General features: G+C 49.3%; 1 protein-coding gene across 2 annotated transcripts in view; it reads left to right on the forward strand.

The window, feature by feature from the left end:
* SPECC1 (sperm antigen with calponin homology and coiled-coil domains 1) overlaps positions 1-23,431 on the forward strand; it is a 112,933-nt gene that overhangs the window by 5,447 nt on the left and 84,055 nt on the right. For both annotated transcript variants that reach the window (XM_088138761.1, XM_088138762.1), the window contains exons 2-3: positions 7,904-8,077; positions 11,564-11,699. In XM_088138761.1, coding sequence (XP_087994887.1) covers positions 7,904-8,077; positions 11,564-11,699 — 310 coding nt within the window. The remainder of the gene's footprint in view (positions 1-7,903; positions 8,078-11,563; positions 11,700-23,431) is intronic.

A 23,431-nucleotide genomic window follows, 5' to 3' on the forward strand; every position in this document is an offset into this window, starting at 1 on the left:
TCCCCGAGTTTGCTCAGTTTCATGCTCATTGCTTCAGTGATGCCATCTAACCATCTCATCCTCTGCCGTCCTCTTCTCCTTTTGCCTTCAATCTTTCCCAGCATCAGGGTCTTCTCCAAAGAGTCCTCTCTTCGCATTAGGTGACCAAAGTATCTGAGCTTGAGCTTCATTATCGATCCTTCCAATGAGCAATCAGGGTTGATTTCCTTTAAGATTGACTGGTTTGACCTCCTAGCAGTCCAGGGGACTCTCAAGCGTCTTCTCCAGCACCACAGTTCAAAGGCATCAATTCTTCGGCGCTCGGCCTTCTTTATGGTCCAGCTCTCACAGCCATACATTACTACTGGAAAAACCATAGCTTTGACTATGCGAAGCTGTGGCCCACCACAGAAAGCTACAGCTCGGTTGCTAAAGGAGGGCAACCTCCCCTGAGCCCCTGGTTTATTTATTTACGGCTTAGATTTCTGCAGCCACCCGTCTCAAGGAGATGACCCTGGGCAGTTTTCATAGAAGCCTGGGGGGTAGGGGGAGGAAGCTCATCAAACCCAACCCTCTTACCCGAAGGAAACGTCCTGGATCTGTCCCACCCTGGTGAAGGTGCTTCTGGCGACGGTAAAGCTGATGAAGAGCGACAGGCGGCAGCGGAGCCGGAGGGGAGTCGCTGAAGACCAGGCTGAGGTCTGTAGAATCAGGCAAGACATAGAGGAAGCGGAGAGAGGTTTCCCTCCATGTTAGAACTTGAGATCATTAAATGCAGGGAGACGAAAAGGAATCACGGGATGTTCGAGTTGGAAGAAGTGATCCAGTCCAGTCTCCTGAACTCAGGGTAGGCGGCTGCGCGACAGCATCTCTCAGGGATGTCCAGTCCCACAAAGGAGAAGCCACCACTGCAGCCTGACAGCTGGAACATCCAGGATGTTCCTCCTAACACCTGGCTGAGCATTACATTCCTTTTGCAGAATCTCAAATGTTTTAGAGATGTAATTACAGGCAGTCCTCACTTAGCAACCATTCGTTTAGTGACTGTTCAAAGTTACAACAGTGCTGAGCAAAGGGACTTACAACCAGTCCTTGCACGTAGAAGCAGCACAGCGCCCCTGTGGTCACATGAACATGATCCAGGCACTTGGGAACCAGCTCACATTTATGACGGTTGCAGCATCCCAGGGTCACGTGATTGCCATTGGCGACCTTCCCAGCCAGCTTCCGGCAAGCAAATTAAATGGGGAACCACGTGATGTGCCTAGCAGCCGTGGTGATTCGCTTAATGACCACTCCAAAAAAGGTCGTAAAATTGGGCGCAACTTGCTTAACAACCACCCTGCTTAACAACGAATTTTCCGGTCCCTATTGTGGTTGTTAAGCGAGGACTCCCTGTACTTAATGGTTCATTAATGATTCCATTATGAGCCCGTGTCTTCCAGAAAAAAAAGAAGAAGAGGAAGCATTACCAGCCATTTTAAAATAAGAATTGCTCCACAGCGTGTCAAGATTCTCATTTAATCCGCTGGCCATCTTCTGTCCACCTCGGTGCCACCTATTTTGTTTCCGCCACCTGCTCCCCACCCCCTGCAACTCGCTGGGCATTCATTCCATGGTATCCTCAGAGTTCAGCAGGTTGGATGAAGTCCACACGTCTTAAAGTTCCCAAGGTTGAGAAACATTGCTGTAGAGGTTGTAGCACCCCTTTTCTGCTTCAGTTTCCCCCATACAGGAAAAGATAATCTCATTTCAGGATTTCCAGGTTTTTAGGCATGCAGTGGGTGCCTCGGGACCGTTCAAAAAAGGAAAACGCGGGCAGCCCTCAGCTCCAGGGGCTTTGCAGGGGTTCAGATGGGGACCTGGGGACAGCATCTGGCCAGCTCCTGGATGAAAGCGAAGGAAATGCTGGGAGGGCCCAGAATGCAAAAGAAAACCTCAAATTCTTGATTGGTGTGAGAGCCTGTCTGAAGATTACAAGACTTCCAGCTAGCTTTGTGGATGCAAACTGGTGGAGCTCCTTCCTAGCTTGCATGATGAAAACAACAGATCAGTTTAAGTGGATTTATTTATTTCCAGTGCTTGCACTCCCATCTCCCCCCTCCGCCATCACGTCCTGGAGGATTCTAGGCCCGATGTTGCAAATGCACCGATTGGAAATGCCTAATTGTAAAACGTGAACATTAGATACAGCGGGTGAACGTCCCACTCAGGGCCAAAAACTCACCGTGGCGTCCCTGGTGCTCTCTGAGCTTGGCGGTTTGCTTGCAGACGTTTCATGACCCGACTAGGGAACATCATCAGTGCTGGTGAGTCTGGGGTCTGCTCCCTGTTTATATACAGCGGATTGCCCTGCCAGTGTTGGGGGGGGCATGGTTTTCTCCTTGGCAGTGCCGTGATTAGGGTATTGTTTGCCTGCCTGATTGTTTGTCTCCTTGATCAGAGTATTGTGGAAAGACTAGTATATCTATTATTATTATTATTATTATTATTATTATTATTATTATTATTATTATTAATCAAATTTATATGCTGCTCATCTCACTGTATAGGCAGCTTACACCATAAAAAACGATAAAAGCCTTTACAGTATATACAAAGTGAAAAGATGGAGAGAACCTCCTCAAGCCATCTTCCAATATATACATTATTACATTAAAATTTAAACCTATGGGCCTATAGATATATGTATAAACAGGGAGCAGACCCCGGGCTCACAGCACTGATGGTGCTCCCTAGGTGGGGAATGAAAGGCCTGCAAGCAAAGCGCCCAGCTCAGAGAGCACCAAGGATGCCGCAGTTCAGCCCTGAGCTGCAGGGATTCTCCTCTGTCAAAAGCTCACTGAAGTAATCCAGACTTTGCTTGCTTATTGGGCATGAGCCTGCACCCATCTCTGGAGGCCGGGGAATGGGGGAGACTTCCACGAAGTGCTGAGAGGTGGGTGCGGGAACTCTTCTGGCCCTCTCTGGGACCTCCTGCAGGAGCTTGACCACCACCCAGGTCTACACACACACACACACACACACACCCTCCAGGCTTTTCAACCTGGAGGGCCGAGCTTCACATCTCTTGCGTGTCCCATCCCAGCAGCTGGACCCATTGCTTGCTTCAACCTGGTCCCTTCGGTCTGCTTCCTGTTCTTGGACTTAATGGTCGGAGTTTTGGCCCGTCCAGCTCTTCTGCGAGTCGGGGATGGGGCGGTTGGTTCTTCTTCTTGGATGCGCTCCCTCTTTCATGTGGGAAACTCCAGACGGAGTTCAAAATGGTTTGCGGGGGGTACTTGCTGGGCGTTCCCACTCCAGCTGTCTTTAGCCTCTTAGGTCAAATGTCCTGCGGTCAAGAACCTCTGCGCAGAACATAATTACGGAGCGTTTGTAGTCCTTCCAAACTGGAAGAGAGCCGGAAAGCCGGCTTCGGTTCTGCAGCTTTCTCTTTTCGAATCCATCAAGGGCTCCCCTTAATCCTCGTCTCTCTCACGATCTCTATTTATTTGGATTTTTTTATCTTCAGAAATCTCGCCGAGGCCTCGCTTCTGTGCACGCAGCCTAAGAAGGCGGGCTGTTCCAGTTTCCCTCCGTTGGACTTGGTTAATGGGCCTCGGTTTTCCGGTGCGCGCGCCACCACCGTCAGGACTGTGGCGTTGGCTTTGGAAGTTTGAGCTGGAAATTATAGCTTGTCGCTCACCAGCATTTCTGGATAATGCTTAGGTGGCAGAAGTATGTGAAAAAAGCCTAGGAGGAGGAAAAAAGTTTTTTCCGGGTGAGGCCAAGGGTGCATCTGTGCATGTACTGACTGCAGGCTTCTTTGTGGCGCGCAGCCAACGTGGCATGCGAAGGAATTGTTGCCAACCCTACCGTGGCACCGAGCTTTGGTTCACAAACGTTATCGCCCCGACGTTCTGTTCTGGTTTTGCATTTTGGCCTAGCGCTGTGGTTAAAAACGGAGCTGTTGTGGTTTGAAAAACACGGGCTCAGCCAGCTATGGCTTATTCAAGAGACCAAGCTAACAGCAAGCCATGGTTTAGCTGTGGGCAGGGGCAAGAGTCAGCTCAGCGGTCCAACCTGAGAAATGGCAGATCCCCAAATTGCTCGAAGAAGAGAACATGCCGTAAAAATTTCACAACGTCTTCGACAAAACGGCGACCCGGCAGCGGACAGCTTTCTCACCTTTCTTGGAATTTTTGGGATGACACCCTCAAGGAGATGAAGCCATATGTACCACTTTGGCAGAGATGTTGCGGTTTTTTTCCAATAATATTTTGTAGTGACACTATAGTACCGTGTTTTTCAACTTCAGCCATTTTACACTGTGTGGACTTCAACTCCCAGAATTCCCCAGCCAGCCATGCTGGCTGGGGAATTCTGGGAGTTGAAGTCCACACAGCTGTAAGTTGTTGAGGTTGAGAAACACTGCTATAATGTATTTATTAGTACATCAGTGACTATATATAAGTTTAATATACTGTATAAGTAGATTTTTTTTCTTTTCTCAGTCTGTTTCTTTTTGTTATCTTTCTCTTTTCTTGTTTTGGTTTCCATTATTCTTTTCTTTTCTTTTCTTTTCTTTTCTTTTCTTTTCTTTTCTTTTCTTTTCTTTTCTTTTCTTTTCTTTTCTCTATTTTCTTTTCTTTTCTCGTTTTGTTTCATTGTGTGTGTTTTTTTTAGTGTAGTCTGGTGCTTTGTCTACGTTTTGCATTTCCAAAAATAGCATTTAATTTTTTTTTCTTTTTTAAAGGAGGAGGTTCTGTTTCTGCTAATTGGCTTCAGAGACCCCTTTTCCTATGGTAGCAGCACTCAGGAGATCGACGTACCGCAAAATGTCTTTCTGTTTCAGGGGCTCTTGAATGATGTGGCGAGATGCGTGCAGAGGTGCGGCAGAATTCTCCTCCCATCCGCTTTTTTAAAAAAGCTGAAAGCGAGAGACCCTGAATCATTCAGAGGCAGAACAGACACTCCCAGCGCTAAATGGGAATAATTGAGGCTGCTGTTTGATCATGAATTTTTAGCAATTTACCTGCATTTCTCTCGCGGCATTAGAATATGGAGTTTGTTGTCCTAAAGAGAAAGCCGCAGATGCTTCGATTTCCCACCCTCGCCCCTCATTCGATCTCTGCATTTTCTTCCTCTTCCTGCAATGATGGAGATGTGAATGCAGCTGGTCTGAGGGAGGGCCCTCTCTTTCTGTGTATGTGCGTTATTATTATTATTAATTCGATTTATATGCTGCCCCCCTTCCAACAACTCTGGGCGGTACGTTGGCACGGGTTGCAGTTCTTCCTCAAGCACCGTCTTGGTTGATGTTTTAATTTGGCTTAGGAAGCGCGGAGGCGCTAGAATTGCCTCTCTGGCGAAGGGAGGTCCAGATTCGAACTCTGCTTGGTGGCAAAGCTCCGTGAAGGCCTTTGGAGCCAGCGGCATGCGCTGAACTTCCCTGATGGGCGGTGAGGCGTGGCCCTGTCAAAGCTCTTCCCCGTCAGAGGGGAACCAGGAATCAGAGCAAAACACGCACAGAGCAGGAGCCTGCGGGAAGGACTTTTGCTCCCCGGCAATGTCTGCTCCGTGGTAGACTGCCTCTGAAGCTGGAGGCTTCACCCAGCTGTCTTGACTGTCAACCCCAACTAGCTCAGGGGCTTCTACCACTCGCTGATCGTTGGACAGGTGAACGTTTGGCGTCTCCTTCTGGGCCGGAGCGTCTCTAACTCCCGGAAACATCTTTGCTCTTTCTGGTGACGCGTCTGCTACACAAGTCTGGGTGGCAGGTGTCCACCCGTGTGCTGCAAGGAATTCTGGAAAGGGGTGTGCTTGCATGCATGCACGTGCACACATGCGCGCGTGTGTGAGAATGCTTCGTAATTCTCCACCGCTCACCCAGCCGCCTTCCCAAGACGTTTCTGGCATCTGGCACTGAAGCCACAACAGGAAGTCTGGAGTTGAAAAGGGAGCAGAATTCTGGGGAGAGAGGCGGCTTTAACTCCTTCCTGGCGTGCAAAAGGGGTGTTTGCACATGTGCACGCTTGGAAACGCAAGGACTGTGGCATGCGGCGGGCTAGGAACGGTTGCCGTTGCTCTCTGGTGCAGTTGGAGGACAGGAAGCGCAGTTCTATATGCGTCTGCTTAGAAGTTTGGGGGAAGGTCTATTCCTAGGGTAGAGGGCTGTGCATTATGGGACCTCGTGGATCCCATTGCTTAGACGTTTGGGGGTATATTCCTAGGGTAGAGGGCTGTGCGTTATGGGATCTGGTGGAAATCATTGGGGCTTGCTCTTTTTCACAGGGCTGTTTGGCAGTAGCCACTTTTCATGGCTGAGGGGAAACCCCGGGATCAAGGCAGTCTACCCAATACCCAGAATACTGGTTGCTGGGGCAGGCAAAATGGGCAGAAGGGAGACAGGGCTTACTGGCTCTGTGTATTGCAGGGACAGGCGCCCTCTTCTCTGTGCGGAGGAAAGGACATATTCCTTAAAAGAGATCCCAACTCCGATACCACTTTTTAAAATTAATTAAAATACTTCCATACCATTAATGTGAGTAAAGAATCCCTTGAACCTTGGTGACTTCGCGGGCACACTGAAGTAGTTTTCTTGATGACAGCAGGAAAGTGGTTCGCTCTTACATTTTCCAGGATCTTATTTTTGACTTCCCAGCCTCAGCTTCGGTCCTCGGATCTCCTGGTGGTGTCCTATCCAAAATGGCCTGACCAGGCCTGACCCTGTTTGCTTTTCTAGATCATCCAGGGTGCTACCATATATTTTTAATAGTTTCCCCTTCTCTCACAGTAGATTTTTGGGGGGACTTTGTGTGCCCCCTAACCTATTAGTCCAGTGTTTCTCAACCTCAGCCACATTAAGCTGGGTGGACTTCAACTCCCAGAATTCCCCCAGCCAGCATGAATTCTGGAAGTTGAAGTCTACCCAGCTTAAAGTGGCCGAGAGACTTGGGGAAGCTGGTTCTTCCTCTGCCTCCTCCTCCTCCTCCTCCTCCTCCCTGCCTCTCCTGAACCCCATTCCGAGCAAGCCCAAGGAGCCAGCAGACCCCCTCCTCTTGGCCCTCCGCTGATCGGGGGGGGGCTCTGTTGGCTGACTGATGTATTTCCCTTCTTAACGCCTTTTCAGACCTTCCTTACACGCCCCAAGCCATGCCCCAAAGAGCCTTTAAGCCTCTGAAACCCCACCGGAAGTAGGAAATGAACCAGGGAAAGAAAGAAAGCAAATCGGTAAGGCCAGCTGCCCCCCGTCCCAGAACTCAGACGCTTCCCTAGGAAAGCCGCCCCCAGGACCCTGAGCTTTCACCCCAGGTCTGATTTTCCTACTTTGCCCTTTTAAAAAGATTGCCAAACGGGACCCCTTCGGATTTGCTGGCCTCTTCCAGGCCATTCCCTTGGGAACAACATGGGTGGGCAGCTGCCTTCTTTCAGGAGCTTTCAAGAGGGTCAGACTAGAGGACCTCTGCAGTCCCCTCTAAATCTATGATTCTGTAGCCTACGATCCGGCTTTTCCTGGTGGTCTCCCATCCCAGTATTAACCTTGTATCTATCGCTCCTTGGCTTTCATGCCCAGCTAAAGCCTTGCTGGTTGTCTCTAACGCGCTCAGTCGTTGCTTTTACAGTGCTGGGGGGCGGGTGTTCCTTGTCCAGCAGTGCCCCCCCCTCCCTTGCCCTTATTGATTAAATCCATCGGTTCACTGCTGGTGTTTGCTGGAGCGGAACGCGCCAACGAATCGGGGCTGCCGAACGTGGCTTTTGTGCCTGAGCACGACCGCAATCGGAGAACATTTGGCGTATCTCTTCCAGCTGCTATTTAGGCCAGTGCCAGATGTTTTTCACTTTTCCCTGGTTTTGGAGAGGGGGGAAGGGAGGTGTTTTAGAAGTTTCCAAACCCATTAACGGCGCCTCCCCCCCCTTCCTCCCCATGCTTCTTTTTGTGCAGGCTGAGGCTTCTTCCGGCCGGAGAATGAAGGGGGCAGCCAGGCCGTGGGGAGTGGTGTCCAAACCGGGGAGCCACGGAACGGAACGAGGAGGAAAACCGCTGCCTGCCGCCACGGGGGGAATGAGGCCGTCCAAGTCCTCGACCTCGCTGGCGTTCGACTCACGGCTCAGCAAGGTGGGCCGGATGGGACGGGGTGGGGTGGGGTGTTCCAAATCGAGGGGGTCGTGGGGGGAAAATCTGAGCATCCAGCTGTGGTTTCCAACAGTCGTGCCCTCCAGATGTGTATAAGTCCAATTCCTGGGAAATAGGGCTGTTCCAAGGAACCTGGTCGGGTCGGCCCCAGCCTTCCCTAATTTTTGAAACATGGGAAGATCAGCGATAAGGATCCTTGAAAGAATGGGAAAGTGGCTAGGTCTCAAAGGAGTGAAGAAGCCAGGAAACTGGTCCCTGGGCCTCTCCCGGAGGCTTTGCTGGAAAATCAGCAAAGAGGGCAATTCTCTTCCATCATTGATCTGGGCTACCACGGGTGTTTATGTTCCCCAGGAATCAGCAAATCCCACATTTTTAAAATTGGCGGGCTGGAGAAAGGGAAAGAGACAAGATCGAGAAGCGGTTGGATGCTGGAGGCGCAGCGGGAATTTTGCACAGCCAGGAATGTCTCCGGCTTGCTGTCTTCTTGAATGTAGCTCAGACGTGGGGAGGGGGTGTCAACATTTGCAAGATTGTGACCCTGCCCCATGAGCACCCCTGGGTGCAGGGGAAGGTGCTCTCAACCCGTTTTTAGGGTGGGTTGTAGACCAGAATCCAAGCTTCTGCCCAGTCTCTGGGAGTTGGGCAGCATATATATTAAATTATTCCTACTTCTACTTCTACTTCTACTCCTTCTCCTTCTCCTCTTCCCCTTCCTCTCTTCCTCCTCCTCCTTTCTTCCTCCTTCCCCCATAGGACAATTAGCAGTCAATTTGTAAGTATCTTCCACACATTATTATTTCTCCTTCTCCTTCTCCTTCCTCTCTTCCTCCTCCTCCTCCTTTCTTCCTCCTTCCCCCATAGGACAATTAGCAGTCAATTTGTAAGTATCTTCCACACATTATTATTTCTCCTTCTCCTTCTCCTTCTCCTTCTCCTTCTCCTTCTCCTTCTCCTTCTCCTTCTCCTTCTCCTTCTCCTTCTCCTTCTCCTTCTCCTTCTCCTTCTCCTTCTCCTTCTTCTTCCTGGGTCTCCCCAGCATGCCAGCAGGAGTTCACCCTCCATTTATATATTTATTTCAAAATGTAGATGTTGCCTTTCAGAACAATTTTTTGTCTCCAGACAGTTTTGTCTTCTGGTTTTTTTAAAAACAAGGCATTTTAGAAACGAATGTCAAAAAAGGCCGAAATTAACACCAAAAGGAACAGCATAATTAAAACAATCCATTAATTGATTGCTTAAGTGCCATCAACTGGTTGTCAACTCTTAGCAACTGTATAGATAGATTTTCTCTGTGATGATCTGTCCCCAACCTTCAGGTCTTCCGACGGCAAATCTTCATGGGACTTCATAAAATTGAATAGAGCCAATAAATGAAACGGCTAATAAAAACAGAGTTGCCTTGCAACACAATGTTGGAAACCAGCATTGAAAGATGTTGGAAAATAAGCAAGGTTTTGCCTGGCACAAAAAGGAATGCAAAGCAGGGGCCAGGCAAGTCCTTCTGGGGCGGGGTCTGTGTTCCAAAGCTGGGGGGTGTCACTAAGGAAGCCCACTCCCAGCTGTCTGGAACCAGGTAGTTCAGCCAGGTAATCCCCCTGCTCCAATCAGGCTGGAATGGCTGGACTTGGGAGTGGGGGCAGGAAGCAGCCACATCTCACTGTCTTTCCTCACCCTAAATTCTGGCTTAGGGATGCTTTCCAGAGATGGAGAAATAATTTTTAGAAAAGACCAGGCTGAGCTGGAAAGACTTTTGAAAATCCAATAGAAGAGAATATCTGTAGCTCAGGGTTGTACTGTGGCGTCCTTGGCGCTCCCTGAGCTTGGTGCTTTGCTTGCAGACATTTCATGACCTGACTAGGGAACATCATCAGTGCTGGTGAGTCTGGGGTCTGCTCCCTGTTTATATACAGTAGCTTGCCCTGCCAGTGTGGGTGGCGGGCAGGATTTATACCTTGGATAGAGTAGCCAGTGTGGGTGGTGTGTGGTTTTCTCCTTGGTTAGGGTATTCTTCTCTGCTTAATTGTTTGTCTGGAGTTAATCCCGGCTTATCTGTGTATTGGCTGCTGGAGAGGATGTGTTCTGGTCTTTTTGTTTCCTTCTTAGCCTTTTTATTGTCTCCTGAATGGTGTGTAAAGGTGGTTTATCTCTATGTGCCTATTGACAGCTGACTTGTCTGAGTGCCAAGCTTCCAGGAGTTCCCTCGCATTTTTGGATTTAGCTTGGTCTAGGATGCTGACAGTTTCCCAGCTGCAACTGTGGTTGGGTCTGTCCACGTGTTGTGAGATGAAGGAGTTTCCGTCGTGTCTTCTGACTGCTAGTTGGTGCTCGTGGATGCGCTCTGCCGGCCTTCTGCCTGCCTGTCCTACACAGTGGCCGCGACAGTCCTTACACTGTATGTTGTAGATGACCCCCGTTTTTTCTTCTTGGGCTACGGGGTCTTTGGGTTGACTTAGGATATTTTGGAGTGATTTTGTGTGCTACGGTGAGGCCGTGTGGCGGTAGCAGCCTGTTAGTGGTTTCTGAGACGTTTCTGATGTATGGCAGCGTGATCCTTTTCATAGCTTGTGTCGGTTGTGTCGGAGTACGTTGAGTGGCCAGGCACTTTTCGATAAAGTTGCAGGGGTATCCATTTGGTGGGAAGATGTTGTATGGGCGGTGTGTGGGTATTTCCTTTTCCCGCCGTTCTGGGTTGCTGCAGTGTGTCTGTGCTCATCTGAAAAACGTTCTTACGCAGTTCCCCTTGTGGGAGGTTGGGTTGTTACTCTGGGTAGCGTAGCCTGCCTTTTCCACAGACTTGCACTTCCAATTTGCCGTCGTGACCTCTGCTAATGAGGAGATCCAGGAAGGGTCCCGTGTTGCTGCTTTCTTCTTCCTTGTGAGTTTTACTCCTTTGAAGATGTTGTTGATGGCTTCATGCGCCTTCTCCGGTTGCTCCTTTTTTATTATAACAAGGTGTCATCTACATACCGGATCCATATTTTGGGTTGTATGTGTGGGAGTGCTGTAGTTTCTACGCGTTGCATTACAATCTCTGCTATGAGTCCTGAGGGTGGTGACCCCATGGGTGTTCCTCTGATTTGTTGGTGTGTGTATGTGTGTGTGTAAATATATACAAAAACTGGTGGGTCAAGCTGCTGTATATAAACAGGGAGCAGACCCCACACTCACCAGCACTGATGATGTTCCCTAGTTGGGCTATGAAAAGTCTGCAAGCAAACCACCCAGCTCAGAGAGCGCCAAGGACCCCATACTTTGGAAGATCTCAACACAAAGGTAAAGAGCAGCTGATAGAAGAGGTTCCACCTCCTGTGGGAAGTTGTTGGCCTGCACCTTGTCCCAATGGAGTTGGGCTGTGCATGTCTCCCATCCTTGCACTAGACAGCAGAAGAAGGGGTGGGCAGGACCACCCTCCCAGACCTCCCTTGTCCCACTGGCCTGCAAGGGCTCTAACGCTCTCCCCTCCTGCAGCTGAAGAGAGCCAGCAGTGAAGATATGCTGTCCAAGCCAGGAGGTATCACAGCCTCAGGAGGCTCCAGGCTGAAGAAGACCATAACGACGGGGGCCATCTCGGAGCTCGCTGAGAATCGCCTGAGGCCCAGCACAGGTAAGGGAGCTCCAGCAAAGTGGTACCTGGAACCTGGCCTTAGGAAACTCAGCCAAAGATCTTTCTCCTGGTGTCCACCGTAAAGCCATTGGGTCTGATGACTGGAGCAGTGGGCATCGTCAGGTGTGGATGGAACCCAGAAAGTAGTTTGGCCAACTGATTTGGTAGAGGTTGCCTAGGGCCTTGAGGGGAGAACTTTGCTCCATTATGGAAGATTACAGGTGTGCAAAAGCTTTGGAGGGCAGAACATTTGAAGTGCAAAGCATCTTGCCCCAACCTTATCCCAAGCATCTGGATCAGTGTTTCTCAACCTTGGCAACTTTGAGATGCCTGGACTTCAACTCCCAGGATTCCCCAGCCAGCATGGCTGGCTGGGGAATCCTGGGAGTTGAAGTCCAGACATCTCAAAGTTGTCAAGGTTGAGAAACACTGGTCTGGATCATCAAACTGCTCTGACCTTGCTGGAAACCTTCCAGTCTCAGATGGACCATCCTGATCTCCGTTTCAACAGTTTCTTTTCTGAGACAGACCATTTCTGGAGATGTCAGAGTTTTTTTTTCCGAAGGAGGGGCAGATATTCTGGGTCTGCAGGTTTTGACCTTCAAAAGTTTTGCAGATCCCAATTTTGCGTGGATGCCGGGGATTGAACAGGCCTTCCAGCGGCATGGAAATTATTACCTAAGAAAGTCTCGTTAGCATTTATCATTCCCCGATCAAAAAACTAGGGGTGGGCAAAAGAGTTTGAAAAGAAGAGGTACAGAGAGGTACAGAGAGTGGGACCCTCGTTTTAAAAAAAAGCTTGTAGTAGGGAAATTTACATGTGAAAGAACTGAAGTGGCTTCTTAAAAGCTTTGCAAATTCTAGGAGTAGATGTGTGCTGACGTTTTATACACTGGGAATTATTGTTGTGAATATAAATGGTTGCAAATATTTCTTATGGATTCTTTTAAAGGGGAGGGAACAAGCTTCATCAGTCTAAATGCTGCCCTGACGATATAACAATTGGTTTTAATTGATCTGCAAATGCCAATGCTTCTTCTCATTTCTTACACGCTTCCTTTCCAAACAAGAACATCCTGGCCTGTTCTCAAATTCAAAAAGGTCTTTTTTCCATTCTGAAGTGGGGGCCAGCCTCTGAATTTTAGGCGCAATTTGAAATTTCTCCTTTTCTCCCTGTCTCTCTCCTACATTTCAAGCTCTAGAAAGGAAGCATCCATTGATTTTTTTTGAGTTCTGGAAACTTGAAGGTTTGACATGATTTTATTTTATTTTATGTTCTTTATTTGTCTAATTTATATAACCGCCCATCTCACAGAACAAGTGACGTTTGGGTGGCGTGCAACAAGCTGAAACAATTAATAAATACCTAAAAACCATTCTTACTAACTGTTATTAAAAAACAGTGAAAAGCTATAAAAATCAAAGCTAAAACAGAGAATAGTAGATGAAGGGATGTTAATAATGGAGCCACCTCACTAGTCATTTTGTATAATCTACAGTCATCCAGTTGCTATTTGAATTTTGCCCTGTTTTTCCCCGAGACCAATGCCAAGATTATTGCCTTTTATGCCAGGGCATTATTCTTTTTAATGCAGTGTTGTCCAAACTTGACCACTTTAAGATGAGTGGACTTCAACTCCCAGAATTCCCCAGCCAGCCATGCTGGCTGGGGAATTCTGGGAGTTGAAGTCCACTCATCTTAAAGTGGCCAAGTTTGGACAACACTGTTTTAATGGTACTCTGTTTAATAGTACTTCTGTTCTTAGATTCTCCTCTTTCGGCAAACTCAGCATCAAATATTTCTATTGCTGTTTGCTATATGGTGTATTATTCCAAAGCACTCGAAGTTACACTAAGATTATTCTTTTTTTTTTATCTGCCCCGTCTCAGCAGGCAGGATGCTCTTTTTTAGCCAGTGATTAAAGCTCTGGGCTTCCGTGACTCACATCCCTATTAACCGTCACAGATTTCCAGGAACAGTCGTGTCCAAAAATCCCCTTCCCCAAGCATGTGAAATCAATCAACTTTCTCTGAATGTCTTCACTCTGGGCTTCTTCTAGGCAGGCTCGTTTGAACGCACGCGTGCACACACACACCCATTTTATCGATGTCGGCTTTCCGGAGCAATGGGCTAGAAAGGGCGGGCGAAATTTAAGGAGAGAAGTGGAGAGTTCTTCGCTTCGGGGACAGAAATCGTACACCCAGGTCTAGGATGGCGGATACCTGGCTTGGTAACCTGAATGCTGGTGAAAAAGAGGCTGGAAGATTATAAACTGGGCAAGAGTCAGCAAGGTGTGGAAATGTGGAGTCCTTGGTGCTCTCTGAGCTGCGTGCTTTGCTTGCAGACGTTTCATGACCCGACCAGGGAACATCGTCAGGGCCACAGCTCAACCCTGAGCTGCTTATATTCTCCTCTATTGGAAGGTATGGAAAGCTTGTGGAACAAGCTGTTTTTAATAACCCCGTAATAGCAGCTGTGCTCTGGATCAGGTGAGCAGGACAGAAGAGGCTCAGACATTGCCGAACGGTTTCTCCCCTAAGGACACTTTGGGGGGATCTTTTCCATCTTTGTTTTCAGCCCCTGGCCGGATCAGGCCCATTTTCAGCCTTTTGCCAACTTCTTGCATTTGATCCCAGTCTGTTTTGGAGGGTTATCTTGGTGACAGATAGCTGTTTGGACAGACAGAGCCCTCAGCCCCGTTGGCATTACAGGTAGTCCTTGTTTAGTGACTGCCTCGTTTAGCAACTGTTGGCAGTTATGACGGTGATGAAAAACCAATTTTGCGACCAGTCCTCATATTTACAACCTTCACAGGTCTGTAAAGCAAAGGAAAACGGAAGGAAGATCATAAGCACCAGCACGGTTTCACTTAGCAACCGCTTTGCTTAAAGACCAAGTTGCCAGTCCCAACTGTGGTCGCTAAACGAGGATGACCTGTATTTCTTTCCAACAAAACCAAGTGGGGTTCAAAAGAATAAAAAGGGAAATGAAAAGGGGCGTGTGCCAGGGTGGGGTGTCAAAGTCTGCATGATAGCAATGCTTTGACGGCAACGTCATGCCCTTCATTTTGCAGATTTTGATCCCCACCCCTGGAAGATGTCCCTGAAATGCAAGTTTAGGCTGCACCAACAGAAGCTATGATTTCCAAATCATTGGAAAGAGCAGAGTTCCACTTTATTCTGCTTGCAAAGTCTCCACCTTGAAGGTGGCACCCAGGTTTGGGCCTCAGGGCATTTTGAAGAATTCAAAGACGTTGGAAGGCGTGGGTGTAGAAATAAAGCCGGTGAAGAAGTTTGAAGGAGCTGGGCATGTTCAGCTTGGAGAAGAAACATTGCGGGGAGGGAAGAAGAGAGCCCCCTTCAAAAACCTGGAAGGATTTCCCACAGAAGAAGGCCAAGCTCTGCCTTCTCTCCTTCCGGGGCGCAAGACGCCGAATGATCTTAAGCGATAGGAAGACAGATTCCGACAGCGATGCAAAACTTCTTAACAGCAACCGGGGAATCGGTGGCCCTGAGAGGTGTGAGGCTCCCCTTTGCAGGATACGTCCCAGCAGAGGCTGGACAGCTGCCTCTCGGTGATGCTTTAATTCGGATTCCGGCACTGAGTGGGGGGGTCGACTAGATGGCCCCCAGGACCCCTTCCTCACCTTAGGTTCCATACCCTCCCTGCATTTATTTGTTTGCGGCCCTGGGCAGCTTCCCACCACCAAAGAAAACCAGAATCACCCGAAGTTGAAAGACAAAATGAGATTTTTCGGTGGCCCCCACCAAAGGTAATGGTAAATTTGTCAGCTTAGCCAATTGCTGGCCAACTGCAGTTTAGGGCTCCTCTTTTTCTTTGCATCCAGGATCTGTAAATTGTTTGCTTAATCAGTGGCTTGGAGATTTGGGAACCGGCCTAGGTGCCTCTAGTCCAAATGCTAGAATGGGTTTTTCCCCCGGTGTTATTTTATATGTGTGTGGATGTGGATGTGAAGTGAGTGTATGTAGATAAGATGTAAATAAAGGTCTGAAGCGGGGAGAGGTTTTACACATTTAAATATAAGGAGGAGTTCAGGTAGCATCTTTTCCAACTAACGACTTTTATTAAAAGGCAAAAGCTCTCATGAGCTGCAAGTTACTTCAACAGATGCAGTGAAGTGGCTAGTGACGTAGGATTTAAATTATATTTTGATATTATTTTGTTATTTACATTTTATTCACATTATTGTCCATTTAGGACAAGAGTTCCTGGTGGTTTTGTAAAAATCAGGAGGGGTCTGGTAGCCCATTTCCCAGCTTACACATGACATTAAAAAGCAAAAGCTTTCACGCTTTCATAAAACGCGTGAGTTGGAAAAGGTGCCACCGGACTCTTTCTGGCTCTCTGTTACCATAAATTAACGCGGCTCTCCTCCTGCAATATCTGAATATAAGAGGTATGGTGATGTGCTTTGGTGGACGGTCTTGTTTTGCCCAAGAAAAAATGAGGAAGGAAGTTGCATCATGTTGTTTGTGTGGCAAGCGTATGGTTTCAGTGCTCAGCAAAGAGGCTGTCGTCTTAGACATGCTCATCCTGCGCCTAAAGAGGGAGATTTACTTCTGAGAAGTCATATGGAGGACCAGTTTTTTTCAATCTATGCCCTCCCTTACTTCTGAGTAGACATCGGGGGAGGTATATACAGGTAGCCCTCGCTTAACGACCATAATAGGGACCAGAAAATTGGTCATTAAGCAAGGCGGCCATGAAACAAGTCACCACGTGACCAGACCCAATTTTACGACCTTTTTACGACAGTTGTTAAGTAAATCACTGCCGTTGTTAAGCAAATCATGTGGTTGTTAAGCGAATTCAGCTTCCCCAATGGCCATTTTTTGCCAAAATTTGCTTAACGACGGTGATGATTCACTTAACGACCATTGTAAAAACGGTCGCAAATCGTGATCACATGACCATGGGGGGGGTGCAACCGTTTGCGACAGTCATAAGTGCAAGTACAGGTCGTAAAGCACTTTTTCCGAGGCTGTTGTAACTTTAAACCATTGTTAGTCATTAAGTGAGGACTACCTGTATATGCAGCTGCTGTCTTTGCTTACTTGAAAAGATGTTGAGGGGCCAGGGAGGGGTTTATCTGCTATAAATTGAGATCTGGCACTTTGAGCTTCTCCAGAAGTGAGATGCTCAAGGTGCTGGGTGTTGGTGCTAGCTGTGATGAAATCACCACGTGGGCTTCTGCTCAGTTGAGCCTCTGGGGTTTAAGGAAGCAGGACACGCCTGCTTGAGCGGGTCAAAGTCAGAACAAAACCCTTGAGCTCAGCTTGCTGTGTGAGGTGCCTCCTTATAACCACATCCCCCTGATTCTGAAAAGTCAGCAGATTTACCTCTGCAGCTTTGCTTTCTAAGAATACCCGCGCGATTTGCGTGGAGCCCAGCTGCGTTCCTGGAAAGGAGGAGGAAGGGGCCGAACGTCTGGGACTCTTTCGCCCAGAAAAAAATGGGGTGGGACCTGACTGAGGGGGCGAAATCACGCATGGCCCGAAGGAAGTCGCCGGGGAGGTTTTCCCCCCTTTCTCAAAGCACCGGGTCCAGGTGGGTTGGCACGAAATGAAAGAAGGCAGTGCATCTTCGGCTTGTGGAGTTCCTGGCCACGAGATCTGGGGACAGCCACGAACCTGGGCAGCTGAGGAAAAGGGTTGGAGCAATCCGTGGAGGCCAGACCTACTGCGGGACAGTGGCCTTGAAATCTGCATGCTAACTCCAGTTGGGGACAGCTTGCTTTCAAAAACCAGTCGTTTTAGGGAAACGAAGAGGGGAATCTCTCCTGACGCATTTGGTTGGATCCTGTGCCAAACCGTTGCCGGACCAAGGGGGACCTTGGCCTGGTCCTGCAGGGCTGGTCTTGGGCGCTTACGACGGCACGGGAACCTGACACTTTCCTTGGGAGCGTTTCCTTGTCTTTTTTTGCACGTAAGAGTAAACAAACATACAGAATTAAAGCCAGGAGGAAGACCGCGGGCATCCATCGCCAGATACAATCTTTTTCTAATGTTAGATCATTCTGCAGTGTAGTCAGATTTGCAAAAGCCGTTCATAGGCCTTTGCAAATCTGGACTGCTGCAGATGTTTGGTGAACAGCCGTCCCCAGCCTTCCAGATGCGTGGACATCAATTCCCAGAATCCTTAGCCTGCTGACTTATAGATAACAGTGGATAGTTATCTATAGCGGAGCTAGGAATGCATGTTGCTTTCGATTAGGGTTTGTCAACCTTGGCAACTTTAAGATGGGTGGACTTCAGCTCCCAGAATTCCCCAGCCAGCCATGCTGGCTGGGGAATTCTGGGAGCTGAAGTCCACCCATCTTAAAGTTGCTAAGGTTGAGAAACACTGCTTTAGGCAATCTGGGCTGCCATCATCCACACCCCCACCAGCTGGCAGCAAAGATAAGAAAACTCTAGCCCTCTGCTGCCCCCCAGGGGCCATGGGGCGTCTTGCAGTCCAGATCTGGTAGCCCTAAGTTTGCTGCTATCTGCCTTCCCTTATCATAGGCAGAACCTAATTTAAAATTCATTGATTGCTGACGTGCCATCAAGTCGTTGTCGACTCTCAGCAGCCACCCTGACAGATTTCCTCCGTGACGATCTGTCCCTAACCTGGTCCTTCACCTCTCCCAGCGGTAATCCATTTTATATCAATTTGGTTGAGTTTCGGTGGCTGGCATGAAAGTGCTTTGGTGCCCGGGCACGGTGGCTTTTGGCGGCCTAATTAATCTGAAAGGCAGCTTGTCTAAAGAAATGTGAATGCCCTATGATCCTTGGGAAACGGTCAAAAGATATGGAGTCATTTTTGCAGGAGCTTCCTATCGCACGGTTTTCTTCTTGCCCCCCCAAACAGGGTTTCAACCCTTGCCCATCGATTTTACCATCCTTTTACTCTCCAACAATTTACCCCCTGTGACCACTAGGGGGCGGCAACAGGCAGACAGATGAATAAAGGCGTTTGCAAAGGGAGACACTATCAGCATTTCTCAAGGTTGGCCACTTCAAGCCGGGTGGACTTCAACTCCCAGAATTCCCCAGCCAGCCATGCTGGCTGGGGAATTCTGGGAGTTGAAGTCCACCCGGTTTAAAGTGGCCAACCTTGAGAAACAGTGCTCTAAGCTTTTGAAAACACCAAGGGGTGAAAACCTACAGACTCCCCATCCATGCCCACACCCCTGCCTGGGCACACCATGGAGTTTCCCCACCAGAAACGCTTCCCAAACCCCTTGGTGCTCATCTGCAGAATATTCCCCCCACCTCACCCCAGGCCATGTGCAGAGAAATTTAGCAAAGGGTCGAGGGGGCACGTGCGTGCGTCCTCCTGCCCGTGCTGGCACAAAGTCGGCAGCCTTTGGCCACCTTTCCAACCACCGGAGTTTATTTAGAAATAGGAGGGGGTTGGATTAAGGCTGATTCCTTGGGCCGCTTTGCATCCATTCGCACCGTAAAGGGGTGTGACTGTCCCTTCTGCCACCCTGACTGGCATTTGACCTCTGTGGGGACATTCTCCCCACACCTTTTTTGCAGGGATAATATGAGGTCCATCTAGAGGGCTAGTTCACTCTCTTTCCAAAGGCACCATGGGCAGGGGGATTAAAAAAAAAAAATCAAGACGATGGGCACAACCCCGGGAATGAAGCCTTCCTCCTTTGAGGACACCATCTTGACTCTTTTGACCCCACCTGCCTGTAGACACCTCTGCACCCTGTGTCCCGTGCAGTCATCTCAAAGCGTGCTAGCATTTATATATATATATATACAGTTTATATAGTGTTTATAATGCGATTACATTCTTGTTTGGCTTTGATAAATAGATCATCTATCTATCTATCTTTTTCCTGGAAACTACACAGATGTGCAGGCGATGTACAATGCATCTCAATTACTTCTTATAATCCTTGTGCCTGATTTTATTTTATTTCGTTTTATTTCATCGTTATTTACTCCGGGACCTTTTACTGCCGAGACTGATCCTTATTGTTGGCTCATCGTTAACTGCCACAAGCTGGTTGCGAGGGCCGGGAGGCTGCAGCAGAAATCCTGCTAAACGGGCCAGTAACAACAAGGATGACTAAAAGGCAGTGGTAAAGTTATGATGAATTAAAAAACCGTTGATGTAAAAGGGCGCATGTGGAAAAGATGAGTGAAAAGGAAACACTGAGGTTCGTGCAGGGAAGACGTGGGTGACGAGAGGAATCTCTGATAAATAAAGGCGTCCTTGAGTGGAGATTAACTCCCGGGAACTCTGGCCACACGGTACAGTTTTCTTGGCAATAATATAGAAGTGGCATTGTGCCACCAACACAGTACAGGTATTGGCGTCTGTTTAAAACCCGCGGGTTGCTTTCGGTGCGTGCGCCCACAAAATGGCCAAAAGAGTTTGTGTGGCCGCTGGCGTTTGGTTTGGCGTGGGCTGTATTCTCTCCGTGCGCCTTGTAGTCCGTAGCGGTCATGCACACCATCCCTTCTGTCCAAACCACAGCCCTGCAAGGTAGGCTGGACAAAGAGCTTGCGATCTTCCCCAAAGCTCCTCACTTTGGGGAAGCTGGCTCCCTCCAGGGGTTCAGACGTAGCGCAAACAGAGACAGAGGTTTGTGGCTGGAATGCAGGCCGTTCTGTATCTGATGCCCAGCATAATTTTGTAGGCTGCGCAGAGTCACGTATGTGAGAGGGGCAGCTATATCAATCAATCAATCAATCAATCAATCAGTCAATCAATCAATCAAATAAATTGTCTCTCCTTTTGGCTCACCAGCACAGATAACAAATCAGAGCGAGACAGCCCATGGCAGCCAGATGGGCTTCGCTCTGAGAGCGTCCTTCTAGCAGGTCCCTTGTTTGAAGACCTTCACAGGCTCCAGGTGGGCCACATACTCCCCCTCCAGGCCTGCCAAGGCGGCCTCTGGAGCAGAGAAAGGGTGCCGTTGTTCTCCCGCCTGGAGCAAACGAAGCTCTGAGAAGCCAGTGCAGTCAGGCTGAGCTCTGCACAGGAGGAGGCATCGAGACACCCTGCAGGTTCCAGATTCAAGTCCTGAAGTTGAGCTAGGAAGAGGGTGGTCCCAGAGCTGGTCTAGCAGCTCCGTTGCAGACCGACCTGGGCTGGAGCAGCCCATTCTTCTACTGTGTTTCCTGGTTGTCCAGAAGGTCCTGATCCATCCTTCCCTCTTGGCCTTCTTTCTGATGGGGCTGAGTTCTGAGCCCCCAGCAGTGCATGAGAGGGGTGGGCAATCCGAGGGCCACCACAGAGGGTCTCTGCACTCTTCAGTGAAGGTGTTGAACCCAGGAGGAAGGTCCAGGCACTTGAAACGCTTCCCTAGATGCTGTCTAGCAGTGTTCCTCAACCTTGGCCGCTTGAAGATGTGTGGACTTCAACTCCCAGAATTCCCCAGCCAGCAAGGTTGGCTGGGGAATTCTGGGAGTTGAAGTCCACACCTCTGAAAGCCACCAAGGTTGAGAAACACTGTGCTAAGCTGTGGAACTGTTCTGGGAGCTAAAGCCTTAAAGCATGCTGGCCGGAGGATTCTGGGAGTTGTAGTCCACACATCTGAAAGCGGCCAAGGTTGAGGAACACTGGTCTAGGGTTTTGAAGACCTGCTGTCCCGATCCTGCCCCCCACCCCCCCACCCCATTGGTTGGCTTGCCAGGAGCTGTGCAAAGCCAGGAGCAGAGTTGCTGTCCAACAGGAAGTTAGAAGGAGATGTTGTCTCAGCTCTGGTGGAGTAGGATTTTCGATGCTGCCCTCGTGCCATCCCGGTCAGCCGCTTGCCCCTTGATGGCGAGGGGGTCTCCCTCCTGAGCCCGGAGCCCACTATCTGGGTGGCAGGACGGCTCGGATCCCAGGGCTTGCTTGCTTGCTTGCTTGCTTGCTTGCTTGCTTCCTTCCTTCTCTTTCTTTCTCTCCTGGGAGTAGCTTTGGTGGCCACCGAAAGCGAGGAGCTGCTCCAACCCTGCTGTCGTCTTGAGCTGGGGTGCCTCTCGAGATGAGGGCTTGGGGTGCTCCCGGGGGCCCCAGATCTCGGCTGCCGTGCACCCAGCTCTTCGCGAGGCCAAGGAAACCAACCGACCGAAAGCTCTGCGACATTCCTTGGGGAGACGGTGCGCACCCCAGAAGCTGCCCAGCCTGGGCACCAAGAACCTGCCCCACAGAGCTACGGGTCTCTGATATTGCGGAGCAGAAAGTACCAGAGAAAACAGTTTTACTGGGAAAACCCTGAACCTTGCCGTTTTCTGCGGGAGGGTGTCTCTTTTTTTCAGATGACAAATGTTGGGGGGGGGGGTTGGAACCCGGACTTATCCAAGAGGAAGGTTTTGATTTGATTTCACCGGTCTCTCTTTCTCCTTTGTGATGCTCCTGATTTTCAAAATAAGAACGGCAACGCTAACAAACCCGGGAGCCTTCGGGTCCAATTGAATTAGGCGTTTCATTTCCCCCTAAACTGGGAACGGGGCCCCCATCAGCCCTAAATCAAAGGGCAGTTTCCCTTTGAAGGGCAGCTCGGGGAGCAGGGAGGTCCCCCCAAGGTCAGGATCTGGGGCTGGATCTGTTTCTTGCAATCTGTCACATCAAAGGAGAAGACCTGGCTGGTGCGCTGGGGATCTTCCGTCACAAGTTACAGGCCGGGCTGCCAGTGGCTGCGGCTGCTGTTGTGTCGGATGGCAAGAGATGAGTTCCACGTGGAGTCATAAATTAGGAACTGTTTCCTTTCTTCCCCGGCTTAGGCTCCTTCGGAGGGTCGGGGGAGAGCACGGAAATGCCAGAGGGGCATTCCTTAGCTCTTTGGCTCCAGATGTTGGACTCCTTGCCTGTTCTAGCTCCCCCGTCCCCATCTGGGACAGTCACCAGCTGCTGAGCTCCGGCAGGAGATATGCAGCCACTCGTTGCCTCTGAAGATGAGGCATTAGCAGGAAGCCCCCGAAAGCCCACTCCCTCCAATGGAAGAGAATCTCTGCAGCTGACGAGAGTCCTTGGTGCTCTCTGAGCTGGGTGGTTTGATTGCAGGCGGTTCATTGCCCGACTAGGACTAGATCCAAAAACGCTGGAGAATTCCTGGAAGCTTGGCATTCAGACAAATCGGCCATCAGTAGACACTTAGAGATAAACCACATTTACACACCTTTCAAAAGAGACAACAGAAAGCTAAGAAGGAAACAAAAAGACCAGAACACATCCTCTCCAGCAGCCTACACACAGATAAGCCGGGATTAACACCAGACAAACAATCAAGCAGAAAACAATACCCTGATTAAGGCACTACCAAGGAGAAAACCACCCCCACCCACCCCCAACACTGGCAGGGCAAGGTACTGTGTATAAACAGGGAGCAAACCCCACCCTCCCTCGCACTGATGATGTTCCCTAGTCGGGTAATGAAACGTCTCAATAGAAAAAAAATATCTGTAGCTCAGGGTTGAACTGTGGAGTCCCTGGGGGTCTCTGAGCTGGGTCGTTTTCTTGCAGACGTTTCATCACCCGGCTAGGGAACATCTTCAGTGCTAGAAAGGAGTGGGATTTGCTCTCTGTTTATACACAGTACCTGGCCCTACCAGGCTGGGTGGGTGTGTTGTTTTTTTCTTGATAGATTAGGCTGTGGTTTACTACTCGATTGTTTGTCTGAGTTGGTAGTTCAGTAAACAATACCCTAATCTAGGAACTACCAAGGAGGAAACCACGCCTCACCCATACTGCCAGGGGAAGCTGCTGTGTGTAAACAGGG

Source organism: Python bivittatus, unplaced genomic scaffold, assembly GCF_059951505.1.
Source record: "Python bivittatus isolate LINGU-HERP-01145 unplaced genomic scaffold, Pbiv_v1 ctg000240_np1212, whole genome shotgun sequence".
NCBI classification, from domain to species: Eukaryota; Metazoa; Chordata; class Lepidosauria; order Squamata; family Pythonidae; genus Python; species Python bivittatus.